The sequence below is a fragment of the Epinephelus lanceolatus genome, chromosome 14 (assembly GCF_041903045.1).
Source record: "Epinephelus lanceolatus isolate andai-2023 chromosome 14, ASM4190304v1, whole genome shotgun sequence".
Classification (NCBI taxonomy): domain Eukaryota; kingdom Metazoa; phylum Chordata; class Actinopteri; order Perciformes; family Serranidae; genus Epinephelus; species Epinephelus lanceolatus.
In genome coordinates, this window is record NC_135747.1 from 6,877,139 (window position 1) to 6,899,018 (window position 21,880).

General features: G+C 39.8%; 1 protein-coding gene across 2 annotated transcripts in view; it reads left to right on the plus strand.

The window, feature by feature from the left end:
* The window catches only part of dpp10 (dipeptidyl peptidase like 10), a 336,082-nt gene that overhangs the window by 144,730 nt on the left and 169,472 nt on the right, over positions 1–21,880 (plus strand). For both annotated transcript variants that reach the window (XM_033617236.2, XM_033617237.2), the window contains exon 2: positions 20,978–21,092. In XM_033617236.2, the coding sequence (XP_033473127.2) occupies positions 20,978–21,092 (115 nt within the window). The remainder of the gene's footprint in view (positions 1–20,977; positions 21,093–21,880) is intronic.

Sequence of the window (21,880 nt, forward strand, 5' to 3'; positions counted from 1 at the left end):
TTGCGAGAAGCACTTTTTTCACCTTGGTGTGGTAATTGTGTTTTCATGAGATTTGTTGACAAAAAGTAAATGTAGCATAGCAGTATAATGCAGTATAGCACTGTTGTAAAGTGGATATTGCTACTATGTCTTCCTAATAGCCAGTTATATAATTGTGTTCATCAGTTTCATTATGATTTTTACTAATTGTTGACTCTCCAGAAGACTGTAAAGTAAAAAGGTAAATGGCCATTTGTGCCACCTCTAGTTTAATTAGATATAGCATCTGTGTAACTTACTACTAACTAACTAACTTACGTAACAACTTGTCTGACTGCAAGAGGTCCGGGGTTCAAGCCTGCATGGACATATAAAACTTGAAATGTTAGTAGGATCAAGACTTTTGACAGATTACGACACCTACATTAGAAGTGACCAACAAGTTTTATGATGACCAGACAGATGCTCAGTCATTTACTTCCAAAACTCTACCAGGCCACACTCTTGTTTGGCAACACTGTCATTGGTCAGTAAGTGGCAATTTTAGGGACATGCGTCATTGGCTTAGTTGAAAGTATTGATTGATTTTGGTGATGATTGGACAACCTATCATTCATGTATGGCCAAGTTTTATGAAACGCCAAGGCACCTGTTTGTAAGTGGTGGCACCCCCATTGAGTGATTTAAAAATAATTTTACAAATGTGGTTCAACATTATTATTTAACATTTTGTTATGATTGGACAAACAATTTTTAATTTATAATTTTTTGCATCTGTGGTCCCTCCTAGTGGTCAGTTTAAATGAAACTTTCAAGGTATCTCTGGCACTTTTGTAGAATTTTTTGTGCCAGTTTTGTGATTTACTCAGCGGTTATGGAGTTCAGTCTCTTTATGTGCTGAGCATCATCTTCAAAACAATATATATTAACAAGCTTTTGCTACAGAGTGGACCTGCAGTTTAGGAGGAGGTGTCAAAAATGTGTTTCTCAAAGATAATGGATCTTGATGGATATTTGTAGAGGACATTGAGCTGGACTTGTGTGTCAAATTTCAACTTAATCTGACTTACAGTGTGAGGACAGTGGCCTTTCCAAAATGTAATTTTTGGGCCTTAATTGCAGCAGCGCCATCTGGCCAGTTGGCGTCGTATTTGTTGACCAGCATTTGCACACAGCCTCCATTCATTGGTAAAAATGTCATGTGTCTACAATGTACCATCTCACGGGAATTTGCGAAAACATTTCTGGGGAATAAAATTAATTCAGACACAAACAACGAGGTTTCAGCTCTTTGGTTTTAAACCCCTAATTAAAGATAAGAATCATGTGTTATTTAGGTGGTTGGACATAAAGCCATTACTTTCTCATACTTGTTAACTTGTCAGTAACACTGATTTTGTGTTCCAAAGTAACGCATGTTTGACATGACCTGTTGTGTCCCAGGCATGTGAATTCCAACTGTTGTCTTTCTGCAGCATGAGCATAGAGGACGGTTGGGTCATCAGAGTAAGGGACTCTGACACAGGAGACTGTGCTTTGCATCCACGTGTCTTATGACTGGTAAATGTTGGTTTCTTTTAACAAAGACCAAGATCTTTCCCAAAATGCTTGTCTGCACAGGAGGTGTTTAAGCTCCATTTTTCAGTTCTCCGTCTCATGTGTGTTATAGAACAATGTATTTTCACACTTCAAGTCTATTTACTGTTTTTTTATGGATAACTACAGTGGTTGTTTGTTGAGCGCTGCCAAAATGCAGGTGACCTACAGTTCATACTGTGCCTAAAAGCATCTTATATAGACACTGATGGAGGACTGAACCTGCTGCTTTGCTCACATGCATCTTTGCTACCCATGCTGTGTAAACATTGCGGAAACATTACCAGGAATTTTTAGTTGCTTTAATTCAACCAGACCTTAACCAAAGGTACAGTGAAACATAAACTTCTAAAGATGTGAAACCTCAACAGCACCACTTAGTACTGTGAGACCAATGTTTTTAGGATTGTGCTTTTTCTCCACCTTGGAAATAGATGCAGATATGCCATAAATACAGACTTTAAGTTATAAACTGCTTACATAACAATTTTAATACATTTTGGAAGGCACTGACAAACAATGTGATCCTGATGCGCCACATTCTCACTCCAGACTGGTGAAATACAGCAGCCTGGTCAGTTGTCTTACTCTTCAAACTGTTACGCTCTAGGTGCCCCTCAAGCATCAGTTTTGGATGCTCAGAGATGGTGTGTCAATTTTTGCTAGTTATATTGCCTTTTAAAATAAACTTTGTTTTTTTGCAACATTGGTTACTTCACCAAAAGTACTATAGTTTTAGACAACAAAATTACTTGGTTAGGTTTAGAATAAGGATAACGGTTTGAGTTAAAATAAGTATGTTTGTTATGTAACTTAAGTAAATTACTCTGCTGTATATTGTGTGACATAGTTAAGGTAAATATGTGACATATGTCATGTGACCATAACTGTGTAACATAGTTTAAAAAAACCTCACATTTCACAAGAGACAGAAACAGTGGTCTCCTGGGTGAAAGTCCTCAGGTTGTTTGACCCATCCACCACACCTACCTCCCTCCACCCCACTCGACCTTTCTTTCCTCTTTTACTACATCATTGCCATGAATGTGGATTTAGCTGAAAGCCTGGTGCATCTCACAGAAATGCTAAAGGGTGCCTTGTGCGTCAGAATCAGAAGCTGGCAAATGATCAGGCTGTTGTATTTGACAACCTGGAAATGAGAGTGGCTACCTGAGGATATGGGCACCAGCTGAGTTTAAAAAATGTCTATATGTGTTGATTTGACATGCAATGAAGAACATTGTTGTTGTTTAGTCCAAGGATGCATTTTCAAAATCCCACCCTCCTCACGGAGCTCCCTAGTTAACCAGCCCCCTTCCCTTTCCACCTTTCCATCCTCACTAATGCCCACTCAACTAGCAATTTTATAGCTCAGTGCCCACTATAGGTATAAAAATAAAAAACAAACAAAAAAATTAAAAAAAAAAAAAAAACACACAGAGCGCCACTTTTGAGCCACACAGAGAGAGACAATTTCCTGTCTTCACACAGACACATCCAGCTCCATGCCAATGAGCCTCTGTTGCTATTGCTGCTGATGTCAGGTTCTCCTTTCAATTTTTATTTCTCGAGATAAATGAGATTTGTTTTTGAATTGGGAGGAAATGGCTAGAATCTTATCCACAGCCTGGAGTGTAATTTGCCAAGGAATGTAGTCAACTGTATCTAATTGCGTTCAAATCAGAGATTTGACTGCGGGTACAGACAAAGGCTTTGGCGCCCACCATGGAAATGATATAATATCACATTTAAATGTGCAGAGAAAATTCCAAGTAAAGGCTTATTAATGGAATTGAGTTTATTGCCCTGTGCCCCTCACATACTGGAGGTGGTCTGATCTTAAATCGATCCACTATAATAGTGCAATACAGATGACTACATCTCATTAAACCCTCTCCTGGCTTTTGTTTGTCTAATAAAATCAGGCATTGCTCTCTTTTTGTGCATCACTGACTTCAGTGAGGCTATCATTATAATTAGCAAATATTAATACAAGAAAGAATATTAAAATGTCCTTAGGTGAAATTCAAACTATGTAAAAGCAAATGCCTGTGCCACATTCTGGACTGATCCTGTTTATTTCAAGAAAATGATTGTTCTTAAATGATATCAAAAGCCCCCAGACAGCATGTGCATTGTGTTTTTTTTCACCTATTATCAATGGCTGCTGTTAGAATACAGATGTAAGCATTTTAGTTTAGATAAACATTTAAATTTGATGTTGCTGAATAATTTGTTTCTTATTCTTCCTGAGGGACCCAACCTGACACACACATTTGCATCATTTCTGCCACATGCTAATCCCACGGTTGGGAGAAAAGTCAGTTCCCATTATATAAAATGCTACTCGATTTAAATCGACAGACACTTAAACAGTCTGAATGTACATGCTACATCATGAGACATAAAAGCTTTGTTGTGTCTTGTAATGTGTTAATCATGTAAGGTAAGAATAGCCCTGTCACTCAAACCTCAAGTAAATATAGAGCACTGGCATGTTTACCGTGTGTGTGTGTTTATGTTGACAGGTATTGAGAAGTACAGAATGAAAATGAAATTAAATATGCCTTGTATTTGTTTTTTATTTATTTATTTGTGTTTTTGGGCATGTTAGATATAAATCATTTTGACTTCAGAATTGCATTATTACCATAGACTGTTAAAGTAATGGACATAACTACTGTGACATCACCCATTCATTTGTGGACTCCCATTTTGAAGCCTCGAGTTCGGCATTTTGGTTGTCCCCATCTTGGTTTTTTGGAGACAGAAATGACCATACTTAGACAAGAGGTTGGCACTGTGGAGGGGCGAGGCGTGGATCTGACTGAGAAGCTGAGGGCACTATCAGCAGACAGCCTATCACTCAAAGTGTACCACCCGTCTATCATGCGTAACTTCAAGCCTTATTAATAAAATGTAAACAGGTGCCTTATATAATTCACCACCGTACAGTTTTCATTAAGAGGGAAATTAGCCTTTGAGATCAAAACTCTTTTTTTTGTACCAGGCTGTAAACATGTTTATTTATTTTTCAAAGTTTGGCATTTTAACATGGGGGTCCACGGAGATTGACTGGCTTCTGGAGCCAGCTTCAAGTTACCATTTGAAGAACAGCAGTTTTTGGCAATTCTATGATGGCTTCATTTTTCATTCCTGGAGGTTGCCGCTTACTGTACATAACAGTGTGTCAACAAATTGTGTCATGTAAAAGTGTAAGCCAACTAGGGATGCACCGAATATTCGGTAACCGAATATATTCGGCCGAATATTGCAAAAAAACACACATTCGGTATTCGGTGGAATAAGTGAAAAGCAAGGCCGAATAATAGCGGTGTGTTTTGATAACGCAATCAAACAGCATACGGTGACGGACGGAGTAAAATGTCGGCAGTGTGGCGATATTTTACTCCGTCCGTCACTGCACTCGCATTTGCACTAAAAATAGTTTTGTGCGAGCAAAATAAATCATTCAGCACGCTGTGCGAGTACAGATTTCAACCAGCAGCAGAAACGAAAGGCGAATCCCGCCAGTTGTGGGTTGAACGGGGGTCACAGACACAGACAGGAATGTATTCCTGTCAAATACAGTGGCCATAGTGCTCTGCGGCGCAAGCTAATGGCTTACCGGCGACCGAGAGGCCGGCTCCAGGTCCAATAATTTCCTCTTCTTGGCGTCATGACTGCTCAAAAGTACCTGGACAGCCGAGCCGTGGCGGCACACAGGTATGTGGCGTATCAGAGGAGAAACGAGCCGTTCACATTTCTCTCTTTGTGGCAGGTAACGGTCCACAAACCTCACCGCACTTTAGGGACTGTTCTTTACTTGTGAAGGGACTGTTCTTAATTTGTCAGGGAAGGAGGGTGGCTGGTTGATTTTTATTTTATGTATTTATTTTATTTTGATACCCCCTATATTAATCACTTATTGATGCTGTTTTTGAAGTATGAATAAATCAATAAGTAATGTATTCCATTGAAATATCAGAAAAGTGATTCATCTTTTTATAAATGACAAACGGCACATCTGCCTCATTTTCACTGTGGTATCGTGATACTACTCAGAACTGTGATACTTTCACTGGTATCGTACAATAGGTCCCAATTTTGGTACCGTGACAACACTAATCTGGAGGGGGTTCATGTGCAAAAACTAATGAAAAACTGACACCGACTACAAAGACAGCTGTCACAGGCAATTTTTTTTTATTTGACCATTTATAAAAAATAGTTCCTTGACAGTAATTCTTACACAGCTACACATACACAAATAACATTGGTTTAGGAAAAATAAATGAACAGTTTACTGGTTCTTGGTCCAATGATATATGCTCACTGTTTTGCAACTGTGGGTTTAGTGAGACATTTTTGATAATGTAAAGCTCAATATTGGTTTGTTTAGGGAATATGTGTTTGCCAAGGACAGAAATAGATAGCTGACGATATATGGACTAAACCAAAACTGCTTACTTTTACAATACAAGAACTGAGTTTTTGACAGAGAATTGTGTTTTATATCATTTGTCTGAAAAGCAAAGCTCTCTTTGTGCTAAACTGAGATCTTGTATTTTACCTTTGACTGTTGAAACTGGTATGTTAATCTGGAATGAAATATGCAGATCTGTCCACTGTGCTGTCTAGATAATATAGAGAATGACTTCAATTTAGTTGCCATCCTTTTTGTTGTGAACTACGCAATGTCTTGTTTAGTAAGATAAAAATACATAATTTTCTAAATATGGAAGATCCACAAAGACTGAAATGGCTGCATATGAAACATAGAAATTAGCCCACTGTCTGGAGAAAGCCTGGGAGAAGAGGAAAAAAGATCTTTATCAAGATAATCTGCAGAAATTCAGTAGTTTCTCATGTGAACAGTTAATTTGGGATACATGCTTTGTACATGACCACAGACCAGAAGATGTTTGTGAAATACAGATTATTTGGCATCACTCAAAAATAATAAGGAATGATGAATAAGTTTGGATCCATGGGTGGGGCTTAAAGGGACAGTTCACCTCAAAATCAAAAATACATATTTTTCCCCTGACCTGCAGTGCTAATTATCAGTCTAGTTATTTTGGTGTGAGTTGGTGTCTGCCTCCTCTCCAATATAATGGAACTAGATGGCACTCGGCCTGTGGTGCTAATGCTAATGTTACAGTTTAACCGAGGAGGACACCATTAATGTTTACATCTCACGCTCTTGTGAGTACGAGCCTCTCATTTAAATCAAATTATTAGTCAGAAAAAAACATAATTGGATGCTTTCTTCAAATTGTTTAGCCAACAGTTACATATCTTGTATATGGCTTCAAGGGGCACCTTGTATCATTTTTTGCTGCAGTCAGGGATTGTTGTCCTCATACACTGAGTGGTTGGCATGCGCCTTGCATAATGAGCATACCTTTCCAGACTGACTATTGACAAGAATCAAATATCTAGGCTTTCTCAAGCTTGGGAGGAAAAATCAATGGCCAGTTTGAATTGCCTGAGCTGAATATACAGGTTTAACTCTGTTTGACCATTTTGCCCTCTGTCTTTTTGAGTCAGTGTCTGAAGGTTGGTTCTAGTTCCACTCCTTTTCTTTACATGTCTTTGTCATTTAGCATTTCGCTCCATTTGAGCTATTTAAGGCATTAGCTCACAGGTGACGGCTGTATCAGCTTGGGGGCACACTGACTTATGGTTGGGGAGTATTTGTTTGAAATGCAGAGATACCTCCTCACATTACTTTTTAATATGCCACAGACTTTTACATGCATATCCCAGAGGAAGGTGTGCAAGGCTACAGTTTATCTAACATAACAAAGTGTATTTTTTACCCACTAGCAATTTTACTGCATAAAGCAGAGAAGCAAAGGTGCTCGAGTGCTGCAGTGTATTTCAAATGATGAAGAGGATGGACACAATGGGCTCTAGTTTCCCGGCGCGGCGCAGGGTGGCGCAGGGTGGCGAACCCCGCGCAGAGCTAGTTTCGAGCAGCGCAACCCGAGGCGCGCTCAGTTTGGTAGTTTGGCAGACCGAGGTGCGCTGAGATGGGTGTGGCGGTGCAGCAGGGGGAGGTGTCGACAGATCCAGCTTGGCGCAGTGACAGTTTCGTGCCAAAAGGCTTCACCGAAGGTGCGCTAAAAGCTCGCCAACTGAAACCACGTCTACTGTCAGCGCAGGTGGAGCACAGCCGGTGTGAGCCGAAGTTTGGCTGACCGGCGGACAGTGCGCACACGTCACCAAAACCTTACGGGCAGGTTTCCAGAATGTCAGGCACATTAACGATGCAATAAATACCCACAAAAACACTATTCAATGCAACTATCTGCAATCAGCACATAAATGTATCTCTATATCAACTGTCCCGTCACATCTGATGTCAGATCAAAGGGGATTGGCACCGTTTGGCACGTTTGGCACGCGTAATGGAAACCCAGCCTGATTTGATTAACACAGTTGCAAACTAATGAGTTCACATCCCTCTCAGCCAACCACAAACAGCCACAGCATCAGATAGGGAGTATATATTCAGCATCTGTCATCTTAGAAAAGTCAAAAGAAAAGAAACAGAGTGAGACTGCGAGAGAGAAAGAGAGAGCGCACGCGCACGAGAGAAATGCAACATTGATTTACAATTGTGGTGACCTCCTCCCAGGCTACCTTTGCATCATCAGCCCGTGGAGGTCTGCTCGCAGTTCCTTATATTCGGACTCTGCGAGCTTGGACCTCCCGGACCAAAACATCAGTTTCCTCCTGGGAGAAGTTTGGCCGTCTGACGCTGCTGCTCTCTTCTGCCATGGCGAATTGAGTAAACTCGCATTACGCCTTCACGCGGCGCATTTAAGTTCGAGGAGAGGGGCTCATTTGATTGGTGTGATGTGTGTAAAACCCACTCCACGCCTTCTCTCCTCCCTCTTTCCGACTTGCGCCAGTAGGAGGGACGGAGGTGGGATAAAGAGCATGGATACCAAGAGATGAAGCTCCGTTGAATTTCTGCCAACAGCCACTAGGGGCGCTAATGCCATTTTGGACTGTTGAGCTTGGACTGTCGCGCCCAGACAACATGCAAGATGTCAAGGAGAGAGGAGAAAAAAAGTAAAAGAAAACAGTGTAGTGCAATTAACTGCAACAACTATCGGTGGAACACCCCGCACCTGGCCTTCCATCGTTTCCCGAAGGATCCCGACAGAGGCGTACGTTTTAAAGTGTTTTAAAATCAATTTAATATGCCAGTTTTCATGGGAAGATATATGTATATATAGGCCTATATATGGCCTCTTGGACCATTTATATCAGAACTGATTACTGCTTTAGCATTAAAATATATCATATTAAAATAGCTTATATATTATTATTATTATTATTATTACTGTCCCCTTACTGTACAAACTGTAAATAAATCTTTATTCCTGACTACGTGACGTCGCCATTAATGTGTTTCTAGTTAAAATATTGATTTTTTTTTTATTATTATTTATTTATTTTTTTGGTCGATTGGTTTATGGGGTGATTTTGAAGGAGTAATTAAGTTAATCTTCTCATAAGTGGATGTAATATGTAGAGATGCCATCTAGGCCGTTTTTCTTCGTTTTGTTTTTTTTAAAGTCTATATTTTGCTTTACAAAAACGTGAAAAAGCAGCTGTGACCAAGCTATCATGAGGTGAGTAGCATTGTAAGCATAATTAATAGCGATATACTTCAGTTTGTCTGTGTGTTTTTGTATGCAAGTGGGTCTGCTGCGGTCTGCTGACGGTCCAAAATGGCGGTGGTAGGACGAAACCATGGGGGAATTTGTTGCTATGGGGCGTTCTATTGAGCTTCGCCTCTTGGTATCCATGCTCTTTGGGTGGGATAGAGGAGTAGCTGCGCCAGGGCGCACGGTGTGCCAAACTTGCAAAATCCGCCTGGCCACACCCAGTTGGCGAAGCGCAGGTGCGCTGCGCCTCCGCCGCGCCCGGTCTGCAAAACTAGAGCCCAAAGACTTCATTGTAACAGTATGACCTACAATCATGGCATTGCAGTTCATTACAGCTCACAAAAACATTGTAATATTAGTATTAGACAAGAAAAATGTAAATACTTTTGTTCTGTAGGCCTGTAAGCTGCAGCTCCTATATAAAATTGCCGTCCTTTTACCTTCATTATTTCTTCCACTTCTCCACTGAGAGTAAATAATTTATATTTATGAAATATGAGGAGCAAATACATTTTTTCAGCACTGTCTCTGGTTTGCAGTAACTAATGTTGCTCCTGTATTGCTAATCTCAGTGTTCATGTTCATATAAAGTATAACATTGCACTGCTGTGTGAGTCAACAACCTTGTATCTGAAACCAATATGGCAGGGACAGTGACTAATTGGGAATTATCTCACATGGACCAAAGGCCAATGGCTGTGTCCTTCAGGGCAAGGCTGATAATGTTAAATACAATTCGATGACAACATGCAGCTAAGCTTGCCGTTTCCTATTAGCCAGTGGATCAATTTCAGATGTTAAGCCTCAAGACCCCAGCATGACTTTGGCGGTGGCTGTCAATGATTCACGAGGCTGTGAGAAATGGTATTTCATGGGTAAACAAAAATAAGCCAGTGCAGATGGCATTATGTTTTTTTTTCTCCCTCTCCGACCTGCTGTCAGTGTTAAAATGGCTTGGCTTCTGCTGAAATGCTGCTTGTCATTTGTCACACTCTCTCCAAGGTCAGAGTCCAGGCAAGGGTAAGCTCACGGCTCTATAAATAGCGCCATTCCTCTAACAGTGAGCTTGTACATGCATATACATTTGTGCACAAACAGACCCGTGTGCACAGTAAGCTAAAAAGGGAAAAGCTTATTAGCAGGAGTTTGATGAAGATGGCAGGGGTCTTAATCAAACATCTCAAAGGCAGCATTAGCATTCTAATTTTACATAACGTCTCATCATTCTCACTCTCTCCCTCTGTGAAAATGAGATGTATGCCAGCGATGAGTGCAATAAGTACAGCGATGTGTGTAGGGCATTTTAGAAAATATGCAGTATTTTCAACACTAAAATAAAATAACAGCTCTGTCTGTGTGACCCTCTAAGTGCATTCCTAAATGACCGTGTTCCAACTTGTTATCGACGTCTCCTGCTGCCTTCAAGTGCAGGAAAGCCAGCAACAAACTCAGCAACAAATAAAAGGACATTAAAGGCTAACATGCCTTTGTTTGACTGTATGGATGTCTGTTTAATACCATGTTGTGAAAGGCGACTAGTGCATCTGGCTGATTGTAACACTTTTCACATATTTTTCTTAAACATCTTCAGTAGCTTATTATTTGCCTGTGACAGCATGTATTTTTTAGAAGAACCACACACAGACATATTGCTCAAATCATGTAAAATTTATAAAAGTGTCCTATCTATCTTTATATATATATATATATATATATATGTATATATATACATATATATATATATGTATATATATATATATATATCTTTTTCTTTTCTTTTTTTTGCAGTGGATTGTGTAATGTTTGACCACTACATCTATTCTTAGAAGAGTGATGTTAAAGAAATACCTTCTTGTTTGGATGATCTGGCTAGATTATTATTTGTTGAAGTCGATTGCAGGGAGCCAGAGAGAGAGACACAAACTGCCTAGAGAGCCAGATTATCTTTTAAATCAATATGGACATGCACAACATGGTTAACTACGTTGGATTTTCCACAGTTCAGTCGTTCAGTTCATTTTGTGGAAATCAAGAGCGCCAAAGTATAATTCATTCAGATTTGCTGGCATGGTACAGATGATGATGTGACACTGACGATTCCAGCTGCTTCTCTGTCAGCTCTGCTGAATCTGTGCTAAATATATGCTCTTATGTCTATTTTGCAAGTCTTGGTGGTGCTTTTTGTGGTTGGGTTGGACATTGATGGCCAACACATTCTCACTCCGACCTTGTCACATATCAAAGTTTGGTACCCTGGGTGCGTTGGGTTTTGATGTTTTGGGATGCCATGACAACTTCTGCCTGTTACATGCATTGTCTGTTTTTAAGACACACATCTGTTTTCACAAGAAATTTACATACATTTACATACAGTCTTTTTCAAAATAAATGCACTACATCTGTACAACACCACAAATTTATGTCGTTGTTTTAACAACAAAAACACTTGGTTAAGTTTAGCCAATGCATGCACGTGGTTAGATTTAGAAAGAATAGGGTTTGGCTTTACAATCTTATGGGAAGCGAATACCGGCCTCCTGGGTGGATCCCTCCACCACCCTTCCCTCCCACCCATCCTACTTCTGCCCGCTTAACTTTTGTTGTTGTCCTGCTGTGTTTCTCTTAAACTGACAACATATTGTTATAGCTTACGCATTCCAAAAAGCACAGTTTGTCAGTATTTAAAAAAAAAAAAAAAAGCGAGTGCACCTTTAATACCAGTAACACAGTCCAATGCCATATATAGGCTGATCAAAAAATACATACAATATAGCACTATACCACAATATAGTATTATGAATATACTGCTCTCTCAGTCAGTGCAGTCAAACAGGAATCAGCTCTTTGTCTCTCCAGTTGTGCTTTCTTTCTGCTCTCATTATAGGCTTCCCATAATAATGTGAGTCATTGTTATTTTTTTATACGAAGTTGTTTTCCCTCAGTTTTCAAGGCTATTCTTGCTATTTCAAAGACAGATGATGTGATTATAGAAAATGGCCTCTGTTAGCACGCAGCAAAGCCATATGATTGCCAAGGGACTGCTTTGCAGCAATCAGGGGAGTTTTTTCCTCTATTGCCTGCTTTACTGCTTTATACTGTACCACAAATGCCTTCCAGACATTGATTATTGAAAACGTTATTGAATACTCTCATGGCATACCATCAACTAAAACTATGGGGAAATAGTATGATTTGAATCGTGCAAATGATACTTAAAGTGCCACCCCACTGATTTTACACATGAAGATCATTTTACTAGTCATGGCTACCACTCTGTGAAAACAGTTTTAAAATCTCCTCTAAGTAACCCTGATGATGTCATCAGGATACCATCATCACTTTTCAATCAGCTACTTCCCTTGATACCTCTCTAACAACAGATGTGTCCCATTATTTTCTGTGGTCTACTTTACCTGATGAATAATTGATTGTATTGATTGAGTGTGATGGCATTTGTTCCAGAGAGAGCAGGTAGAGTTACAGTCAGTCAGTTTAATTAAATGAGGCTTCTAATCGTTATCTGGGTTGAATAAATAAATAATAACTGATGGAAGTAAAATAGGAGACAGAGAATTTTACACATTCAGGCATGTAGTATTTCTTGTTCTGTCAGGACACTGAGATTCAGCAGGAGTACTTTCATTATTTTCTTTTGATTGTAGCCATCTGTGTAGAGAGTCAGTGTGGAGACCAGTGGGAGGGATGGAAAAAAGCATTACTGGGAATTCACATGTGAAGTGAGACATCAGTGGTGCGTAAGCTCTTCTGAGACATCCATCCGTTCATTCCACACACACTTCGACCTCCGTAATGGCATTGCTGTCCTCAGAACCAGCTGTCCTGACAGAGACTCTGCTCCTGAGGAGCCGGAAGCAGCTGGACCCACTGTGTTCACCAGACTGACTAAAATCGGAAATTCAATAGATAAGAAGAAAAAAAGAAAGAAAAGCAAAAAAACCCCTGACAAACATTTTTTTAATTTTAATGAGTTACTTTTATTTTCACTGCCCCAAGTAGCTCAACTATAGGTGCCCACAGTGAAACTAGAAAATTGACCATGATCAGTAACATAAAATCAAAACATACAGACAGTGGGTGGCTTGTGTGATTTCAACAGCTGCATGTGGAGAATGCGCTTAATGGTATAACTGCTTGTAATGCTGCAACAGTAGCTGTTTTGAAGACCACTTTGAGCAACAGTTACAGTTGGAAGGCAATTTGTTAATTTCTTGTATAGATTAGAGAATATAATAGTTTCGGGTGAAACTGACAGAAGGGCAGGACTTAAATTATAAATCCATCTGCTAGTTCAGCACCACGCACAGCGCCATAGATTTATCAAAGCACAGCACAGTTAGGCCATCGATATATCGGAGCTGTGGTCGGGGCCATAGATTCTAACTTGCACAAAGCTCTGTTTATGATGTCCACTTTTCACTCTTTAGAGCACACTGATTTCTCTGATTCACTTATTTCTCCAACTGTTGTCTCTTGTCTCTCTTGAGAGGGATGACAGGTTAACAAGGTGGTCATTTTGCTAACAAGGAGGGTGGTGTCCCCCCTCATTTCCCCTCAAATTGCCTGCTGGTTACAGCACATTCAGCCAATCTGGCCTTCTGTCTGTACCCAAGGGGCTCACCTTGAGGGGGAACACCACCTAAACTAAGAATTCCAATGTGTTATTTCCATGGCAAAAGAAAGTTTTATCAATATTTGTGAACATAAGCTACTCGCTCCCAAAGCCAGAAACCAGTCTCTTACAAAGGTTTGACAAACAAGTCTCAGATTTGTGATGTCATAGGGTACAGAGTTTGGAGATGCTCCATAGACAATGAATGGGAGCCTGATTTTATGGCCACCAGCACCATCAAATGAGTTTTATTCTATTGTGGTGTTTTCAATTCTAAAATGCAAAATGTTCCCACATCATTTCTCTGGGTGCTCTCATTGTCATCTAGAACATCTTTCCCAATTCATTGTCTGTGGAGCAGCTCCAGACTTTATACCCTATGATATAACAAATTTGAGTTTTAAGCACTCTAGTTTTTGGATTTGGGGAGAGTTGTTCATTTTTGCTAATATTTTTTGACTGTCTTAGACAATAAAAATGACATGTATGATTTTTAAAATCGGGCTCCTTGGGGCGTCGGCGCCCCATGTACAGAGGCATTGCCTCGCTGCAGTGGCCACGGGTTCAAATCTGGCTCACGGCCCTTTGCTGCATGTCAGTCCCCACTCTCTCTCTTTCTCCCCATTTCACCCTCTGTCCTGTCAATAAAGGCAAAAAAGCCAATAATTTATTTATTTTTTTTAAAAAATGGGCTCCTAAAGTTTCTCTTTAAGCCGGGAATAAACTACATGAGACATGATCTGATATGCTGTTGTGTGGAGGGAGCCCTGAGGATCCCCAGTAGTCGTACAGGTCTCAAAGGGTTTTAATGATAGACTAAACATAATGGAGGCAATTACCATGATGTCACTCATTGATTTGTGGACTCCCAATTTGAATCCTTGAGTTCTGCATTCCTGCCAATACTGTCCGTTTTTTTGGCCAGAAGTGACCATATTTGGGTGAGAGGTTGAAGCTGTAGAGGAGTGAGGGGTGGATCTGACTGAGAAGCAGAGGACACTATTGGCAGACTGCCTGTCACTCAAAGCAACACACTCTTAGTTATGCATAACTTTAAGCCGTGATAAAATTGTAAAGAGTGAAGTTACATAAGAAAATCACCCCCTGTACAGTTGTCATGAATGTTGAAATTAACTATAGAGACCAAAACCATTTTTTGTACCAGGCTATACAAGTGTATTTCTGCTGTGAAGTTGGGCATTTTAACATGGGGACTGACTGGCTTCTGGAGCCAGCCTCAAGTTTCCATTCGAAGAATGTGGTACTTTAATGTTAGCTTAATTTTTCAGCCTTGAAGATTGCCATTTGGTTTTAATGCAACATCAATTGGGATTCAACTCTGAATTTACTTACCTCCAGCTCACGTTGTAACATACAGTCCATGTTCATGCTGTTGCCTTGACTTGATTCATTGATTCATATTTTTAAAATTTTCTTTATTAACTCCCTGTAAAAAATGCAGCTGCGAGATCTTTTTCTCAATGCTGTCTACCAGAAAGGGATCTCTTGGTTTAGGTTAGGGGGAAAAAGTCATGGTTTGGATTAAAATGAATAGATATCAGTCAGAAAGGACTTTCTTGGAGAAAGCCTATGAGGAAGACTTCTCCCTTGTACATAAAAATACAACAACTTATTTTTCCTGCCTGTTGTCTGCCATATTTGCTAACCGTAAACTCATGTTTAATTGCAAGATTTTCAGCTTTCAGAGTCAGGACTCTTGTTGTTTGTAGATAAAATCTATCTGTTTGTGGTGTGCTGTTTTGGGTAAATTGTTTCTTTCCCCACACTATAGGAATTGAACTGTTAAATTTAATATGCATGTCATTATGTGTGAGGTCTTTCTCATCTGAAAATTGGTTGAGATTTGTAAAAAAAAAAAAAAAAAAAAAAAAATAGTTTGGGCCAGGCTTTACTATTAAATACCTCTGCTCTTCAAAGTGGCAACGAACTTTGTTCTTAGAGGGAATGACTTCCTGATTGTTGTATACCAGCATGACAAAACGCTGCTGAGATATTCTTTAAATTAAGAAGTCATTTAATACAATCATATCATTCAAGATTTGGTCTTTGGTTAGGTACTGTACTAACATGTGGTTAACTGCATTTTGTGTACAAAACACCAGGGATGAAATGATATCAGTCTTCTCATGTAATTCCTGGTGAGAGGGTAAAAAAGCATATTTCCCAGAATATTAGAGTATTTGTTACTTTCCACCCCTGGCTTAAAATGTGTTTGGTTTGTGCTAGATAAGTAGGTTGGTTCATGATACTTTCCAGTTGGTTGTAGAGTAAGCACAAGAGGCTGCTTTACTTACACTGACATTTCGCTCTGACATTTAGACATATGCAATTATACAATCACTGTGTATATGACATGGCATCCTAAGCACCTTGGCAAAGGCTCTTTTCTTGTACAGCATATATTATATATACAGTGATATGCTGACAGCTGATAATTCCCTCGCACCGCACAGGTATACATTTATAGATGGCAAAGCATATAACCCGTACAATAACTGTCAGACTCCTGGTGTGATATTGAATATGGTAGAAGGGGGGAATGGGTAGATAAAAAAAAGACCTTTGTCCTTGTACTTTTACTTTCAGGCAGAGAGAAATGAAGGTGCATGCTTTCTTGTCCTTACTGCCCAGCCTGTCATGAGTTCATTCATAACTGTGGGTGTCCCTTTGTAGCATGTACTTGCATCTTTATGTGAAGTAAATGAACACATCTTGAAAATGGATGACATGCTGACATTAATTGTGTTTTGTTGTGTTGTGTTGTGTTGTGTTGGATGATGTTGCATGTGCAGCAGAGATGTCACCTATTATATTTTCGTTGTGACTCATTAAAGCATGTTAATGTAAGAGAGTAAAGGTTCTGTTAGTTAATGTTTGCTGGCTGGAGGCATTATGTCTTCCGATTATCCCGTCTAACTGTCCATCTGAACATAGTTCATCCATCTGTCTGTACATCCATTTGTACATCTGTCCATCCCATTCTTATGAACGTGATATTTCCAGAGGGCCTTGACAGAATTTCTTTAACTCTGGCAGGAATGTTCAGTTGGACTCAATGATAAATAGATGAGATTTTGGTGGTCATAGGTCAAGGTCACTGTGACCCTGTCCACTGCATTCTCAGAAACACGTTATCTTAAGAACCTTAAGGAAATTGCATTCAATTTGGCACAAATGCCACTTGAACTCAACAGTAAACTAACTCAAATATAGTAGTGAATGTCAAGGTCATTGTCATCTTGTCTACCTCATTCTTGTAAACCTGATATCTTATATATCTTGAGGGGAATGTTTTTTAAAATTTGACACAAATGTTCACGTGGACTCAACAATGAACTGATTAGATTTTGGTGGTCCAAGGTCAATGTCACTATGACCCTGTCCATCACATTCTTGTAAACACATTATCTAAAGAAAATCGTAAGGGAATTGTATTAAATTTGGACCAACTGCCACTTGTACTCAACTGATTTGAAATTGGTGGCGTCAAACGTCACTGTGACCTTACAGAGCATGTTTTTGACCATAACACAAACATTAATAGGCTAATTATGACAAACTTATACACAAATGTCTAATAGGGTAAAATGATGAAGTGATGGCATTTTGCATCGAAGAGGTCAAAGGTCAACACCACTGTGACATCATAACATTCTGCAAAAACACTTTTCTGGCCATTATTCAATATCATATCTCAGGAACAGAGGGGGGGAAATTTAGGTGACACTAATCTTGGGTGCCCACCTTGAAACTGTGCTGATTGTATAGATGTTCTGTGCTGCCAGGAAGAAGATGTGTGTGAAGCATGGTTAGTGCTTGCAACGTGTATTGGTTCTAATTTGTCAAAGAGCTGACTGAGGCTTCAGCCTGTCCTTTATCTACATAGATTTAGTGAAAAATGTATTTCCTCTGATGAAGGTCCAGTGATCGTGATAAAGGATTGCTGTCTCATCTCCTTGTGGCAGGTTTATCATAGCCCTTCCTAATAATGGTAATGAGAGACTCAGTGGGTCAGAATTCTCTTAGTGGTTCTATCATTGCTCATAATTGAGTTAATAAACTGAGGATGATGATTCAAATGTGGCTAAATAGGAAACGGGGAGAAAATGAGATAGAGAGAAAGTGAAAAGGAGAGGGAATCTCATGCATGGAGGCACAAGGGCAATTTAGAGTTGCTGTCAGTTTTCAAGGACACGTCAGCTTTTTTGTGGTATTAATGAAATGAGCAGCGGCCCAAGTCCGGATAATAGAGCAGTTATACGAGTCCAACGGGGGCTGTGAATAATGTAACCTGCATCTATGTGCTGTGTGTTTGCGGTCATGTGGACAATAAAGTTACATGTACTCTAATACTTAAGGACACTCATGTCCTCCAGTTACAGGAAAGTAAGCAGAAAATTAGCAATAAACAGATTAGATTTGCGTTGTCTTCTCTGCCTGCTGCTACATGTTGTGTGAACAATCAGATGAAAAAGCGTGCTGCTTTTAAAGCACCATGTCAAGAGCTTAGAAAATGTATTTCATTGAATGTCTTGGATGCATGCAAAGAAAGATTCTTTGTAAAGTGGAACCAAGCTCTAATTGGCAATCATTTTTTTTCCCCTCCCCTCCAGCCAGTCAAGATGTAGTAGGGGGTTGGTGGTCAATGATTGCTACATTTCACCTGCAGGGTTTTGTGGGTAATTGAGGCCAGGAGGAGCTGCAGTGGGAAGAAATTTATAGTGGGGGAGGCTTAATTCACCTTATCAGAGGCAACAGATGTGGATGAAGACCCAGTTTAAGACCCTCTAATACCAGGACTCAGATAGGAGTTGCAGGCAAAAGCTTCACAAACTCTCCTGGATAGCTATTTCACTGTAGATAATATCACACTCAGTGTACTCTACAGTCACTCACATTGCTCAAACCAAGTCTTTCTGCTGCCAATTTGACCGACAGAGCCCTTGAATGCAAAGGCTTGCTGTATTCCTTATCTGCCAAACATCTCTGTCTGAGGGTCGTAACACACAACATCCAACTCAGCTGCAGAAAGTATTTGTTTTCCACGGGCCAGAAGGTGTGACTAAAAGGAAAGGTTCACCGCACAATGATTGAACCATGCAAATACTTTCCAGTTTTCAGCACTGAAAGCAGAAACAGCGAGTTTCATTTTTCTGGCTTATAGTGGGGCTCAGGCAAAGCCCTTCATTGCAAATCCTTCACCGTGCAGGGGATAGGATTGAAAATACCTTTTGAAAAGCCTCAATGTGACCCATGTTAATAGGCACTGTAAGCTGCACCACTGTGTGCTGCAGGTGTGTACAATATGTGATCATCAGGATAGACCTGCAGTTGCCATGCCATGAATTCAGACTTCAGGTAAATCAGGTTTGTTTCTGAAATCAGATCTTTAAAACAGACTGTGATCAGATCAGATTTGTGTGTGCAGACATCACCAACCTATCTGTCTGGGTTGCTATGGTAACAACGTAGATTTCAGTCAGTATGTAGCTAGGCAGTTGATGCGGCGTTCGAATGCGGAAACAAGAGACATGGCGGTCCATCATTTTGCTCTTCAAACAATCACTCTGTCAAGTCATGGTCATTTATTTCAATTTATTTTGTTGTTTGTCCACAGACAGATTCTGTTCAGCACTTCTGTCACTGACAATTTCATGTCTTTCTTGTGTGTCCGGATACAAGTGATGCAAAAAACATTTGAGCAGCTGGACTGACGCATCTATAGAAAACATACTGGAATTGCATTTCAAACCACCCCAAATTGGTTTGATTGTGATTTGCAAAAATATTTACTTGCTGTCCAGACTTTCTGCTGTAAATCAATCTGGATATGCCAAAACAGCCCATTTTTATTCCCAGGTTGTCAAATACTGATACTTTGCCCCACCTCTCAGCGTCCAATAGTGACACACAGGGCACCCTTTTGCATATCTATGTGATGCACAGCTTAAACACATTGTAACATGTGGGCTTTGTCTGTGGACTTTAACATCTACTTATTATGTGCAAGGTTGTTGACGTTCTGGGACGCTGTGTCAATTTACGCTTGTAACATGCATTGTGTCTTTTCAAAATAAACTTCCGTTTCCACACAAAATCTACAATTTCGGCTCCTTAGCTGCATAGTGTTTTTCAAAATAAACGTACAATGTTGGTAAAACACCTTGTTTTTACGTTTATTTCTTTTGCAACAAAAGCAAAAAAAAAGGGGAAAAATCCCTGGTTTGTTGGACCCAACCACCTCTCCTCCCATCCCCCATTCCAGCTCCTTATATTACATTGTTACCAGCGGCATTACAGGTGCTTGTATGTATGTTTCATAATGCCGTGAAACATGACTTTGTGTGTCGGCATCTTACCAACTGACGTTCACTGACATAGTGCCGGTATTTGAGGACCTCAGTTAGTTGCTGCTGCATCAACAAATGCTGTGTATCACCCACTTTGAAAGGTGCCTTTGTGCATCAGTATCTAATGCCCAGAGCACTAAAAAAAGCAGCAGCATTTTTTACAAAGTGCGAATGGAACTTGCCAGTGAAACAGTCACTTTGAGGTTAGGCAACAAAACTACTTAGTCAGGATTGGTAAAAAGATCATGTTTTGAGTCAATGTACCCATTCGCCTCCCCTCCTTTCTGCCCTATGCGGATTTTCTAGCTCTTTGTACGACGCCACTTGCTCTCAGCGTCAAGTATTAAGAAAGCCCAGTGCATCCCATAAAGACGCTAAAGGGTCCCTTTTGATATCAGATGCCAAGGGGCATGACAAAGGACGACATAGGAATGAGAACAGACTGGCCAAAAAACTGATTTGGGCTGGTAGTCTGGACAAGGCCTGAATGATTCCGCTTTTATTTTCACTTCTGAACACATATATAGTTTTTTATATTGAATTTTGTGCCAACAATCGAGTTGGTAAACATCGATCATCAAACTTCAACAATGCTACACTATTGTGTAATCAGTCTGTCAGCTGGGAAAGTCTTTGTATTCATGATGCAAATACATCAGTATTTTTTCCTATTCCTCTCTCACCTCTATTTCTCTTTTTCTGTCTTTTTGCAGGACCTGGGTGGGGTGAGTCCTCCTCAGCGGAACTGGAAAGGGATTGCCATTGCTCTGCTGGTCATCTTGGTAGTTTGCTCCCTAATCACCATGTCTGTCATCCTCCTCACACCAGGTAACACTTAGCCGTGATTGTGCTCTGTTTTCTTAAAGGGTCTGTGATTTACTCTGGTTCAGGATTTTGTATTTTACATCTGTTTTTACGTGCTCCTGTGGGCTGCACCAAACAAAAAAAAAAATATTTGCATGACATTAAGGCATTAAAGTTAAACTTAAAAACATTACCTGCATTAACAATGGATTTAATGGCTGTGTGTTGTGAAGGTGTTGCTCATACTGACAATCCCACAGAGAATTATCACTCATGTCCGCAGTTCAGTTCCCTTCAGCTCTACCAAGCCTCCGTTATCTCATTGTTTTAGTTCAAGGAACCACAAATTTTGTTCTTATTACCTTGATAAGCTTGTTCTGCTGCTACCAAGTGACCATAAAATAAATTAAGATTCAAGCATTTTGTATTACTTTCACAGCAAAAATGTATGTATGCAATTCATTTAGAGTGATTAATCACAGAGTATGTAATTAATTAGACTGATTTTTTAATGGCTTGACAGGCCTAGAATAAATATTTGTGATGTGAAATGAGTTGTTGATATTTGGAACCTGCAGAGAATTATCATCAAATCTGGACGTACCCTTAATGTAACAGAGCATATTAGTGTCTTTCAGCTCATTGTTTTGGTTTTACATACCCTCACTTTTACTCTCTTTCAATCACACTGTCCTGTCTCAGAAATTGCATTTATATACAATCAATTTGAAACAGCAAATACATAATGGAAACATAATGCTGAGTTAATTACGGTCTTAATTAACATAATGAGTAATTGTTGCTGATATACG